General features: G+C 46.1%; 1 protein-coding gene across 1 annotated transcript in view; it reads left to right on the top strand.

The window, feature by feature from the left end:
- The window catches only part of LOC8027243 (serine/threonine-protein phosphatase with EF-hands 2), a 111,737-nt gene extending 98,510 nt beyond the window's left edge, over positions 1 to 13,227 (top strand). Inside the window, exons 13-16 of the mRNA XM_042289655.1 lie at positions 6,515 to 6,681; positions 8,727 to 8,811; positions 11,975 to 12,227; positions 13,167 to 13,227. Of these exons, the coding sequence (XP_042145589.1) occupies positions 6,515 to 6,681; positions 8,727 to 8,811; positions 11,975 to 12,227; positions 13,167 to 13,227 (566 nt within the window). The remainder of the gene's footprint in view (positions 1 to 6,514; positions 6,682 to 8,726; positions 8,812 to 11,974; positions 12,228 to 13,166) is intronic.
- The last annotated feature ends 921 nt before the right edge of the window (positions 13,228 to 14,148 follow it).

Genomic DNA, 14,148 nt, shown 5'->3' with positions numbered 1-14,148 from the left:
AGCATGTATGCAGAAAGGTGCAGTAATGTTCGATATGATCTTACATATTTCGAATAAACAGTTGCAGAGAAAAACAATGTACAGTTGTAGAGAGAAACAATGTGGGGCATTACTTTCTGAGCAAGTTTCGTAGTTAGGAATCTAGACTGTGCAGATGAATAGCATTAACGTTCACAACAACAAAAGGTGTTGAACAATTGTGCGCGTAGTACGATCAGCACACTGTTGGTGTTGTGACGCGTCACAGGAAATGCATTTTGTTGGTGGGCATCTAATATAAACAAACAGACATAAACAAAATGTGTTGTGCAGCTTTTCCGGTGAAGAAATCCATTCCCTGCCAACCACGACGCAAAGCGTGGTCCTAAAGAATTTTTTTTTTCTACGTGTATTATAATATCGTTGTTATTTTAGTTTTCTCGGGTATCCTTGTCGGTTTACTCAAAAATGTTGGCACGCGCGATTCGTGTAACTGTGTGCTTGACGTTGCTCTAAAACATCGTACTTGCCATCGGTTCTCGACTGGTGAAATGTTGATGTCATCTTTTCTGGTCACGCGCAATAAAATATATTTATTTGCCGGCAGATCATCATTTATAGAGCTATCGTTCCCCAGCGTATCTTCACGGTATGTGCGGGATGTTTGTGGCCTCGCAGGCCTCGCATCAGGTGCGTGTATAATGACGAGGATTTTGGACGAGATCATTTTCTATCCTCAATTCTTTATGGTCATTACTCATTCCTCCTTTGCACCGTCTTATCGTTTCGAGCCATGTCTAGCCTCGTTAATCATCGTCTATAACAATTATAACAAAACAAAAATATGGACATTGGTCATTCCAGTGGATGAGCTATAACGGCATCCCCCCCTTTTCCATATATGTCGGAGCTCATAAACCAGAACGCTTGCGAATTTAAGCAACTATATAAACACATCTATGATTCTTTTGTGTACACGATATACCTGCGGATATCTAGAGTCATTTGTATAGTTGCGTAAAGAGGATCAATTCGTGTATGTCCTGCGAGAGTGGTACGGGTTAATTTCGTTTTTCAAAACAAAAAGCGGGGAGAAAAGTTCAAAAACATCAATGACACTAGGGCATTATGTATTGAGATCCATTATCTCTCAGAAAACATATATACAACAATCTTGACTTTGAAATCCAGACCAGGTTTATTTACTTTGCTGCTTCGAGTTGATAAAGAAGAAAGGCGAAAATGAGTTCTAAAAATGCTTCAAAATTTTAATGTCCTTCTTGCACACGTTTCCATTAGATCTTACACATCGCTATATTTGGGAACTTGAAGAAGCTCTATCAAATCGCTGAAAGCGCGGTGTGTTCAAACGCATGCTGGCGCAACTGTTTACAACCCACCAAATAACTCAAAGGTTCACGACACTCTCCACTCCATTTCTGCATCGAGCGACCTCCCTACCCCTACAGTATGGACTCGCGTGCCACGCCAAATCGAGAACGAGGTTCAGTTTTAAGAAGAGGTCGATTCTTCGAGAAAATCAAAATAAAGCGAACAAAAAACCGTGAAATCGTTGGTGTGTCCGGCGTCCCTTTTCCTCTGAGATGTTGTCAACAGAAACATCCCCAAAAACAAAAGGCTCGACGGGATCGTCTGAACCTGCAGGCTAAGACCCCCCCCCCCCCCCCCCCTCCCCCCATCGCCCTTTTCTAGAGATGTCGAAAGCAGACAACACAACGTCCACGAGGTGAACCCAAAACGCCCGTCGGGCAAACGAACCTAGTCTTTGTTCAATCTCATTGTTGTCCTCCACAGAATCGTAGTAATTAGTTTTGGGGAGGACGCGAGATCCCCAATGGGGAGAAAGGGAACGGCTGCTGAAAAGTTTAGCCTTCTGGTGGCTGCAGTTATTTTCTGGATCCTTTATCTGTGACGTGCCAGTGCTGTGCCAAAAATCGGTCGTAATTATACTCCGTTCACTTCTTAGGTTGACAGTGCGGTGGAAGCTAGGCACTCGTTGAACCAATCGAACCTCTATTCTTCGCCGCGTGATCACGCTCCCGTCCATACCCACGCGCAGACAGCGGGACCAGACGATGAAAAGAAAGTGGATGATTAGTCCGTCGAGCACGTAGCTCCCGCCACACTGTCAGCTTAGGGGTGAACAGAGTACAATAAATGGGTACCCGAAGCCAAAATGAGGGAGAGATGTCGCTAGGACGGTGTCCTTCGGAGCGACCTGTCAGAAACATGACACCGGAGTTCGATGCGGCGGCGGCGGCTTTTGCAATCTATAGTTTGCTAATTGGCCTCAGCTTTAATAATCCCGACGCATGAGCATCCTGTTTCGAAGAACAGCTGGTGCTCAGGACTGTTCTGGCAGAAGACCGGCAAAGTCGGTCTCTCAATCGAATCTGGAGTTCACTTCTCTATCACTCAAGACTGAAATGGACTGGTCACTGACAGGTAGAGCCCTGCATATCCGCGGACTACCCGCGGATCATCCGCGGATATCCGCAGTAAACTGGCGGATGCGGATAAAAATAAGACAGATTTAGCGGATTGCGGATCGAATGCGGATGGCTATAGGGTTGCGGATGCGGGTCGGATACCGATATCCGTGGGTCCGGGTCTACATTTTTGCCGAGGCGGCCCATAATCGTGGGCGACCGGCGCACAGTGTAGAGTGAATAAGGGAATGATACTATGAAGGTGCATCATTGAACGTATTGCGGGAGCAAACTACTTCCTTTGATAAAAGGTGCCAACCGGAGAGAACTTTTTTTTTTTTACGTAAAGGAAGATTTGATTCCCACCGAACGTCGCTTTATAACGTTCTATGTCGCCAAAAATGGTGTCCATAGAAAGCAAAGAATTCAGAAGCATCAGTCGTCCCGGGAAACTGTGTTCTTGTTTGGCAGGGAAAGAGCGGAAAACCTTCTTCGGGCAAAGAAAGCCCAAAACGTAGAAGCCACAAGAAAGTAGAAGTCTGCAAGAGGCTTCTTCGCCCTACAAGTACATCGAAGAGACTGAATTCGATCCTCTGGAATGGTGGAACTTGCGCCAGTACGAGTTTCCGGACCTCATTCTTGTAGCGCAGTTTGGGCATGCCATCCCGGCGTCAAGTCCACCAACAAAGAGAAACTTCTCATTAGCGGGTATTCATTTAAGAAAGGCAAACTAGTCTGAATCCGTCCATGTTCAGGATATTCTGTTTCTTTGCACAGCAGCCCCGACAAGTGAAACGTTGCGTGTGTGTGAGTTTTATTTTTCTCGACAGTTGGCACTGGGTTCTTTTTAAGTACATGGCTCCGAGCATGCAGTTGAGGGTTTGTCTTTAAAACTGAAACCGATAGGAGGTGTTGCCATTGTTGAATTTTGTGATATTTTCCCAGTTGTGTACTCACGCCTTACCACATATACACGTTTTCTGCAAGGTGTGAGCGCCTTTCCTTTCCCGCTTTTTCAATTGTTTGGCCTAAATAAAGGCCACAACGTTATTAGTCTGTACTTTGTTAATTTTCATATCTATAAAGTAGGTGTCTGCTTAAAGCTGGTCTAACCAAGCAAAAAGAAAAAAAGATATATAATATTAAAGTTTCTTTGGTTTTGAGCGCATCTTCTGGACAGTGTCAGTGTCACCCGGACTCAGAAGACGATCTTATAACTGCGATCATCTTTCCAGCGATCCGAAGTGTCTCTAGAAGGATAATCGCTTCTTTCATAAATACGATAAAGCAGAGCACGATAAAGTGACTCACCATATTCTGACACGAAGAGCTCTTTGTACCAAGGTAAGCAGACGGCTTACAGCATACCATCCAGATGCGTTTTAACATTTTTATTCCTGCTTCACTTTATGGTCTAAAATGAATGCACGAAGTGAGGGTCGGATGCGGTTCCGAATTTAGCTTATACGGTTCGGACGCGGATACAAAGTCTGCAAATACTGATCGAATGCGGATGATGAAACTGCTATCTGCACAGGGCTCTACTTGACAGGATGATAATGGCAGGACGTCTCTTTCGAATGCCCTGCCTCCAGCACGCGCTCGCTGCCTTTCGCCATACATTGGCTACGCGTGCAAGCTCGATACTCACTCGACGCCGATGTGTCTTCTAAGCCAGGAAGTTTGCGCTCGAGGCCGCGCAACTGCATAGAGTGCCTCCCTGTCGATTTTAATCCAAAGCGCCGAGACATTTTCGTGGCGTCTTTTACGGTTTCCATCCGTGACTTTGCGATCAGGATTTGCCTCGATCGCCGTGAGGTCACGAGTTTCGATCCCGGCTACTTCTCATCAGTTGTGAGGTCAAGCTCGATGGTGGGGATGAAAAGTACGTTGGAAACTAGGAACACTCGCGTCCTTAAAGGGATACTACAACGAAATTTCGGCGCTCATTTTTTGGTCTATATGTGTTCAAAGGAGCAGTATCACATCGAACGTACCAATATCTTGTTGAAAAAAGTCTCGAAAAGGAATTTTAAAACGAAGTAAACGATTAGCAAAGAGCACCTGGTGGATGTCGCTAACGCTTCGTTTGTAATGCTCGTCTAGGAACCTTGACAGCTAGTGACGGAGGTTGTCTCGCCTCCCGCCACGACGAAAGAAGAGGGGAAGGAGGAACTCCCCTCTTCCCGAGAATGCCTTTTGTGTGTCCCAGAAGTCGCTATTGTCCCCCTACCAGATTGTAGAAGATTAGCCCGTCACTCAAAATTCGCACAAAAGCAGTCACTTCGGTGGCTAAAATGACAAGGCCATCCTCTCGACGTCAGCCTCGCCGTAGCTTTGCTCGTCCCGAGACGACCTACGTCACGATTGGGTTGGATGTCACGTGGTCTCCGCTGGGCCCTCTCCGAGCGCTTCCAGAGTGGGCCGTTTATAACGAAAAATACAGCCACCAGACTCAAAATACAAACGTGCGATTGTCTTTTACGGATATTGTGGATCATATTCAACCTGTTTTTGAACACGACGAGAATATTTCAAATTTCGTTGAAGTATCCCTTTAAACCAACACCGTCGAAGTTGACAGTCTGACAATGCTCTTACGACCAGTCGTGAAAAGCCGACCACACTGGCGCTTTTGGTCGAGCAAGTTGCTAAATATCGAGAGGTTCCGTCAAATTAAATCCATATTTGACATACAGTATTACGACCCCACTGCTTTTAACCCTGTTCTTTAATTAAATTTGTCGGCGGAATTCATTTTTTCCACAGCTAGAACTTGCCTGTTCACCGCAAGTACAGCATTTATCGAAGTGAGAAAACAAAATATAATCAGATTTGATTATGCCACTAGAATGGCCCTGTCCGACTAGAACCTGGAAAAACATTTATTGGAAATACTCAGAGCATAGCAGCTGACGTTTTGCCTGTGTACATATAGCTTCTTCAGGAGAGCAAATCCCGAGGAACTTATCTTCAGGTGGGGACACAGGGCTGAGGCGCAACGGAAAAAGATCTTGCCCTGAAAAAACAAAAAAGGCTTGACCCTCTCAGTGAAACTCCGACTGTCAGTCTGGTACTTTGACGGCGTTTCTTTTTGTGCTACTTATTGCCACCTCTTACTGTGCTTGGTTCGTCTCACTGGACAGATATTTAACAAACTCTGGTCGCAGATGTGTTATGGCGAATTCCACGTGTCGTTTTGAAGCGCGCCGGGATCGACTTTTCTGAAGCGAGCCTATTTCACTGGGCGATCGGGATCGAGACCGACGTGTTTCGATGGTCGTTTTGGATTAGCTCACGCACAAGATCTCGATCTGGATCCGAGAAAAGTCGCTCCCACGATTTCGGCGGATTCAACCCGAAGCCAGCCGGGCCACCATTCGGCGCACACACGTGACTTCCTTTCTTGTGGGGCATCTCGCCTGATCTCGCCCACCTCGCCTCGGAAGAAGCACGTCGCGGGCTGGGCTCTTAGATTGTCTCGACATCAGAAGAATTCGTAATGGCCGCTTGCTTACCCCTTGGCTCGACAGCCGGTTCGTTTTCCAGGAAGGAGAAGGGAAGGTATTTGTCGCGCTACGGGCATTCCGGCAATCTTTGCTAGAAGCGCTTGAGCCATTCCTGCCGCTCGTGCGTCGAACGCGTGTTAGCGCCGCGATTGCGAAAACGTCTTCGAAACGACCGCGGCGGCCGCCGAAAGGGGATTCCCGGGCAGTTGAATGACTGGAAGGCATCCGCCGATCCCGGATCAGTGGTCATGTTCCACTGGGGATCCGTAGGCGGCACGACCCCGTTCGGATCGTGTGCTCCAGACCGGATCTGGTCAACTGATCCCGGCGCGCTCCAAAACGCCCAGTGGAATTCGCCATTAGGTATACCTTGTAAGAGACAACCTTCTTTGCGCTTCAGCGTTACCTGCCGGCGGCTACAAAAGGACACGTTCGAGAACAAACGATTCCGCTGAAGATTGGTCCAGTCGCCAACACTTCTATTTCCTGCGTTGGCGAACAATATTGTGGTTGATTGTTGGGCCAGTGGGACAAAAAATTCGTCGCGATTCTCATCTGCCTCTCCGCTGTGTCCAGGCACGGTGACTATGGCGGAGTGGTGTTCGGTGATGGAGAAGATTGTGGGCCTGCACGTGACCTGGAGGATACTGTGCCCCAAGATCGCCCAGTACGACGCCGTCAACGGCACAGTCCTGTATGAGTCTACCTTCGACGAGTACGCGCTCACCAACAAGCTCGCCCAGGTAGCTGCCATGCTCAATCGTTCTGCTCTCCTTTTCTGAGTAATATCAACGCTTCCTAAATTACCCCTAGGCAGACTTATATATGCAGTGTTGTAGCCGTTACCGAAAAATAATTAACGAAATACGTTACTCGTTACTTGTAAATAAAAGGAACGCTATACCGACCTGCGTTACTTGAAAAAAAGCCTTACCGTTTTATTGTTTTGACGGGACAGGTGTGCTCAAGCGCCATATTTCAAGGAACATTATGTCCATGCAGAAACCTATCATAAAAACCTTATATAAGAGTGAAAACGCAGATTAGCTGGTCTTTCATTGTTTCAAGCTTTTTGATCGTAATTATAATAATTACCTTTTTTTTACGGTTTCACCTAGATTTTGCCTTTCCTGGTGGAACCAATTGAAGAAGCAAAACTTTGGTGAAAGGTGGAATGAGTGCAAGCATTCATATTACATGGCTCCTAAAAACACAAACAGAAAACATTTTTTTTTTTTACTTCTGGGTTGATGTAACAAGTAACGTGTCAACCTTTAATTGAAATAAGTAGCGTAACTATATTATTAATTACTGTTTTGAAAAACGCAACGAGTACCTTAAAAGGTTTGCGAGAAGTAACGCGCTACATGTAACGGCGTTACTTGTGATGCGCTGCCGCCAACACTGTTTGGATGTTATACACCTCTACCTTTCCTCCGCTTCTCACCCAGGTGAAACATGCTGGGTCACTGGGCTGTGGATGCATACCCGGCGTCTGATATTGCGCAAGAGAGAACTATATACTGCACGCGCTCAGAAAAGCGTCCTACAGCCCAGTAAACAATGATGAGCAGCCTGCAGAAGGTGGATATTTTAATGGTCTATACCCTTTGCGAATTATCGTACATACTGTAATCTATTACCTTCGTATGTCCACCCATCAAACCGTAAAATACTGCATTACTTTTTACGCCGAGTATACATCTCCCGAGTGATTACTTATGAAGGAAATTAGAGTGTTAGAAATTCTTACTGCAGTGTTTTAACCTTGCAAACAATTGCATCTATTGTGTATAAGCGAAAGAATGGTACAAATAATATCCTTTAGAATCAATGAGACCTCAGCGATGTTCATAGAACTACCTTCATTGAATTCACGTAATTGCCCGTAACCTTAAATAATGGTAGTAACGTGACCACCTAAAATAATAAAAAAAAATCAATGATTACTCTGGAAGTAGTCCCCAGTTTGGGTTTGGTGTGAAAAAAAAAAACTATTTTAAACACATGTTTTGTAGCAGGTACTAAATTCTTTTGAAATTGAGCCACCTTTTTCTGTATCGTATATGAGACTGTTTCTAAGCGTAAGCCACTGATGCCTTTCTATGGTTCAGTCTGCTAGCGTTATGGTCCTTAAAGGACCGGTGCAACGATATTCAATTGGAATGTTTTTCACTCTACACGAGCTTACTGGCACACCTGGGACTCAAGGATACCCACACGCAACGCCACTGGCCAAGAAACTCCTTTGTTGCGGTGTAATTTCAAGGACAAAAGCGATCATTTTCATTCAATCTCTCCTTTGCAAAATTTGATGACGTAACGTGGGGATCGCAGTATTCCCAAGTGACGATATTTGAATGCGGTTCATAAATTGGACCCGAGCATTGCGTGGGCACTCGACTCGGGCTCGTGATAATTGCTAGCTCGAGAAGCATTCGGGTAGTGACCCGTGTCCAATCGCTGCAACGACGACAACAGCCGAACCATAACAATGTCTGGAACTCAGCGCGTGTCCTGCGCTTTGCCAACCCCAGCGCGTGGCTATGATCAACATTGGCGGCATATAATCGGCTCCAGATCACGTGATCGCTTGTTCTGGCTGTGAGTTGAGGGGGTGAACGCTGCTCGTTTTTCTTAAATTTTTTTCTGGGACTTCTATTGCGTGGGGTGAAGAACGAACGCGTGTTTCATAGGTCATTAACGTTAGGGATCCGTTTTAAGCGGTATTTGCGCAAAGTACAAAAATTGTTGCATAGCTCCTTTAACCTTAGCTCTCTTCTTTCAGAATGGACCATCCTTCCTGGAGTCCTTGTACCGGAACAAGGACAGTTTGGAAACCATCTTCAGGATAATGGACAAAGATGGATCAGGTAACCGCTATATTGAAAATAACACTTCGGCCTTGATGTGTTATGGGACGCTCTTAGCCCTTCAAGCCCCTCTAGCACATCACGCACCTTAGCCCTTCCAACCCCTTCAGCCTTTCAGACCCACTTAATCCTTCAAACCTTTTGATGCCTAAATATATGTAAACCATAAACCAGAAAAGCAATTTAAAACTTTATTGGAATTCTATTTCAGACATTGAGTTTAACCTGCATGCTGTTATTCAAAATGCGATAAAAACCAACGAGTACTCAAACCCGCGCGCAAGCAGCTGGAGACAAAAGCGATCAGACCAAATTGGGACAACCAAACTTTTTGGCGAAAAAAATCTTTCGAGGTGCTGACAATGCCGCTGCGTAAATTCTCGTGATGTACGGTAGTTCAACTAATAAAACCGAGCAGGTGTTACACACGCACCTATTGTCACAAGTGAAGGGGACGAGAGGATGAGCAGTGAACTGAAAATAAAGGATTGATCGGCGAACTTGTGCCAAACAAAATAAAAGACGAGCGTCAAAACAGCAGAAAAGCGGGCGGCGATTTGGTGGCGGAACAGCAGCGAGAGCGAGACTGACTTGACAAGGGGAAGGGGGGGGGGGGGGGGGTCGTGATGGGGGGGGGGGGGGCAGGGTTACCTTTGCCAAAAGTGCAAGTCTCGACAAGGTCCCGCGCCGCTCCTTATCTAGTGTGCGTGACTATCTCGAAAAATCGGCAAAGAAGCTTCGAGCGTCGCGCGCTCGGGGTGAGAATGAACAGGCACTTTCGAGAACAAGAAAGCAGGACGAAATGATAAAAGTTACGCCTCGAGTAAGAATAAACGCGAATCTTCTAGAATTCCGTGACCGAGCGTTGCTCGTTCGACCCTGCGCGCGGCAATCTACACGCTGTCAATAGCACGTTTAGCAAAGACCACGAACGCGAAACCAACGTCCGCCACCACTAAGAAATCCGGAGCATAGCCACGGTATCATCCCCAGTGTCTTTTTCACTCACTGGACGAGCTTCTGAAGCCGGACGGACAAAAAAGCGCAAGAAACAGGGTACTGAGAGACCTTCTCCTTGATCCGCACACTGAGCTGCTTTAGAAGATATATCCCACGCATAGGACGGGAAGCCGACATTGAGGCCGCCCGATATAAAATAGCCAAGCGGTTTCGCCGACGCATATATTCTGAGGTCACGTGATCTCTCCCACAGACCCGTTAAAACTATTATGATGGGTGCCGTGCTTCCAGGAGGAACATTGGGACGGACCCCACATGCCTCTAAAAGAAATTATGACGGGTCTTTTACACTCATTAGAAATTCTTGGAGGGTACGTTAGGCTCTTTAGAAAGCTTCGACGGACATCTCAACCCCCTCAACATGTTTTGAAGGGCACGTCAAAACATTTTAGAAGTCCGGAAGGCTTTTAAATTGAGCGAAGTGGCTCCGGCACCTGAGGTAATGAATTGTTTAAAAGCCGACATGCAAGATCTTTCAGCAGAAGTGCTGAAGATCTTGCTCTTGCTTTTCCTGGCATTTCTCAACCAGACCGGGAAGGAGCCCCTTGTGTAACGACCTTCGTAGGCTAACATAATCTACAATGTCATAAAAGCAACAAGTCCTGTGGTTTTAAATTCACTCGTTACCAGACAAGAGTAAGCATCTGCATATGGTTAAGTTTTCTCTTTGTGAATACTGAGCGAAACTCGTTCAATTACTGAATTATATATACTGGTGCCCTTGGAATGGTCTGTAGTCTACCAAGACGAATATTTAGCGGACATTGCTGGCAGAAACTTCGGGGGTTCCAGTTTTGGTTGCTGTGAGAGCGAGAGAGATATCTGCTTTGAAAGAGCGAGCCAAGATCTCATTAGCGGACGACTCGTCTGCTAACGCGATCGAAGAAATAAGGCTTGTATTCTATCAAGCATATAAACCTTAGTGACACCACCATTTTATATTAGGAGACAGGCATTTCTGAAATGATAAAAACGGGCAATGTATATTTTGAAATACTTAATGAGTGGACGATCTAAATTTGTTAGTAATAAATAGTAATAAAACAAAAGCCGTATTTTCTTTTAGATCGAAGGGTGTGAGGGTTTGCGATAATGCGGTCCTGAGGCCCTTGGGCTCAAGTGGTATTGAAATTGTCCAAAATGTCAATGTGCTTTAGTAATAATCAATTAATACATCCGATTGGACAGTAAAGTTCAAATAATTGCAAAAAAAAAAACTATCAAAGAGAGTAGGAACAATTTATAAGTACAAAACAAAGTACCTCCATCTACGCTACGACTTCTGTACAACTCTTTATTTCATGCTTGTTTTAATGACTGCTTTTGTTTGGTCTGGGGAAATACAAGTATTACAAATATCCACACTCTCCATATATTAAAGAAAAAAAGTAATTCGCACTTTGGGTAATGCAAAGTATCACTGCTGCACGGCGCCAATATTTAAAAAAGTGGGTATTGTTCCAATAAGAAATTTTTATGATTGCAAACTTAACCTGATATACAAAACAGCGTTGAGTAATCCGAACGGAAATTTCATCTCACTTTGTTCTCTTCACTTAAAACGTTATTTTTATTTCATACGTCATGCCTGTACTTGGACGGTCCCACACACCAGGACGAACTATGGTAGTCAGTAGTTAAGGTATCAGCTCCGCAAAGTACTTCATCTTACTTAGTTCCTAGGGATTGATATTTAAAGTGTTTCTCGCAAAACTATACGCTCGTTGCTCGTCTCGTCGAGCTAATTGTAGCAATGTTTTACTGCGTACACAAGACATGTTACTGGTCTTAAATTGTTGTTGTTTCTTGTGGTTTTTTTTAGTGTGAATAACGTGCTGTGCTGCTGTTGCTGCAGGGGAGGAGGGTATTCTGTCGATCAGTTCTTGTTCTGCCCTTCTTCCTTCTTCCCTCTCTTCTTGTATGAAGAGAAACAAATGAAACTGAATTTAAATGAATTGAGTCATGCGGCCTCAAAGAGCGTCACCTACCAATCGCAAAAGCACGAGTTCGTCAAGAGCCGGCAGTACTTGCTTAGAAGCTGCTTGAGTCACGTCAGCGAACATTATTTGTTGTTTGCTCGCCTGTTATAACTTATAAGACCACCAGACCGTAACATTCCGGGGGATTCGCCGTCGTCCACCAGGCCTCATCTCGATGGAGGAATTCAAGGACGCGTGCGACCTGCTCGGGCAGCACGTGAACACGCCCATGTCTCAAGACCAGGTCGAGGAACTGGCAAGGAGCATCGACATCAACAAGGACGGCTTCATCGACTTCAACGAGTTCCTGGAAGCCTTCCGACTCGTGGACAAGTGTCCGCCGTCCTCCGGCGTCGGCGCCGAGGACTCCGTCGTCAACAGGATGGCCGACGAACGAGTTCCGCCGTCCGAGCCCAGGTACGCAGATACGCTTCTAGGTTACAGTAAAACATTTTCGTGCAAAAAACCTTAAAGGTTTTTTGTTTGTTTTTTTTCTTTTTAATTCGGCAGTTATGTCTTGAACGCTTCTCTGACTGGTTTACCACGTTCTCAAATGTGGTCCATCTACTTCCGCCTGGAGGCGTAACAGAACTGTCATGCTGTTGTCTATCGCGCTCCTGGCTTTTGCACAGCGGCGCAGGTGGTTGCAAACAGACGCCTATTTTGTGCAGGTCGTTTTGCAGCGCGACGGTACGGGGTAGCCTCAGCAGCCAGGAGTTAGAACGCCGCGACGACTGCGGCACTCGCCTTCGCTCGTATACCCTTTGTCGGAACGTTTAAGACCGACCGCCAGGATCGCGACATCCAACAGCATGATATGCCGGCTTCCGTGACGTCGTGCGTTGCCATTTCGCGCAGTGCAACTTCGTCTGCTTTTTTCACCGGGGTGGCGATGTTGTAAGAACGCCGAGCTCTTATTGGCTGTATAAAAATGAAATAGTGGGTAGACCTCAGAGTAAGCTGCTTTGGGGTCTCACACTATCCTTCAGTTAGAGCCAATTAGAGCTCGGCGTTATGACGTCACCACAACCCTTGTAAAAGAAGCAGATGAACTTGCGCTCCGCATAAATCGCTTAACACAGCAGTTCAAGACGCGTTGCAGGCACTGCACTTTGGCTAACTTTGTGGTTGGCCAAAGTTTCTGGTTTTTAGTTTAGAGTTCTCGGGATACCGACTTCAGGTTTATACAGCAGCCACCGAAGCAAAAGATACATCTCGCCCTTCAGTGACTACTTTTGGGACGCTTTCCACATGAAGGTGTTTCCAACGAGCATTTTTCCTAATCCATTCGAGATATGAGTGTACTATTATCATAATCTTATTTTAGTTACGTCATTCATGCCATCTCCGTCCCAGGTGCAACGGCGTTCCCGTGTCCGACAGCGCAGAGCCAGAGTCCTACTGCACCAAGCTCTGAGACCAGTTCACTGTACGGTGACTCGATGGAAGACGTGGGTCCCAGTCGCGATGTCGTCCTGGCGGGCCCCCTGGCCACGCTGTCCCTTGCGGACTTCTCCCGCGAGATTCCGAATCAAACTCGTTTTATGGACTTCTGTACACGAAGAAAGGACGCGAATATCCGCGCTCGTGGCGTCGTTGCAGCCGCCATTCTGACCACGAGTAGACGCCAGGATCTGCGAACACCGCGCGTGGCCAGGATTTTTTTTTTTTTTTTTTTGAAGTCTGCAGCATTCGCGTATGCTCTATTCTGCAGCCAGCGTCACCGCCTTGTTGTGACGTCGGGAACATGAGTTTATGTATTTTATAGGCCTTCTTCTTTTTGGGTCACCGTAGGCACTTTGTCCTGGATTGAACCCTTATACTTCTGATATTAACTGGTAATTATGGACGTTTTTCAAGGCCGGCACCTAGTGGCAAGCGTACTATCTTCGGGGAAATATCCTTGCTGCTCCGCGTGCCGAAACAACAAGGTTGAAGACCAGCCAGCGCAAGATCTGCGCTTGTGCAGATGATACGTTGGCTTTTCCGACTCTAGTTTCGTGTGCTATCTCGATCGTCTGTCCCTACGCGGAAAAGGTCCATCACATCGCACCACTCAATCTGATAATCGTTTAAAAAAAAAGTGGACAAAAAGAAAAATGGGACAAAGGCTAACGAGTTTAAGTATTCGAGTCTTCTAAGGTCAGGATGCCAGAATCCGGTAAAAAAGAGTACTTCAGTCGCCGTTGGCGCGGAAAAGGGAATATTTCGGTGGTTCTCTCCAAATGGCGTTCACTTTTGATAAAGAAAAGGGGGGCCTATTACTTGTAGACCTTGAGTTGAACGGGACCATGATTAATACGATGTTCGAGTGAGCCGCTTACACAGTTCTGCTGCA

The sequence above is a fragment of the Ixodes scapularis genome, unplaced genomic scaffold (assembly GCF_016920785.2).
Source record: "Ixodes scapularis isolate PalLabHiFi unplaced genomic scaffold, ASM1692078v2 PGA_scaffold13__105_contigs__length_92229423, whole genome shotgun sequence".
NCBI classification, from domain to species: Eukaryota; Metazoa; Arthropoda; class Arachnida; order Ixodida; family Ixodidae; genus Ixodes; species Ixodes scapularis.
Note: the sequence above shows the minus strand (reverse complement) of the source record. Positions and strands in the feature narration are given on the sequence as shown.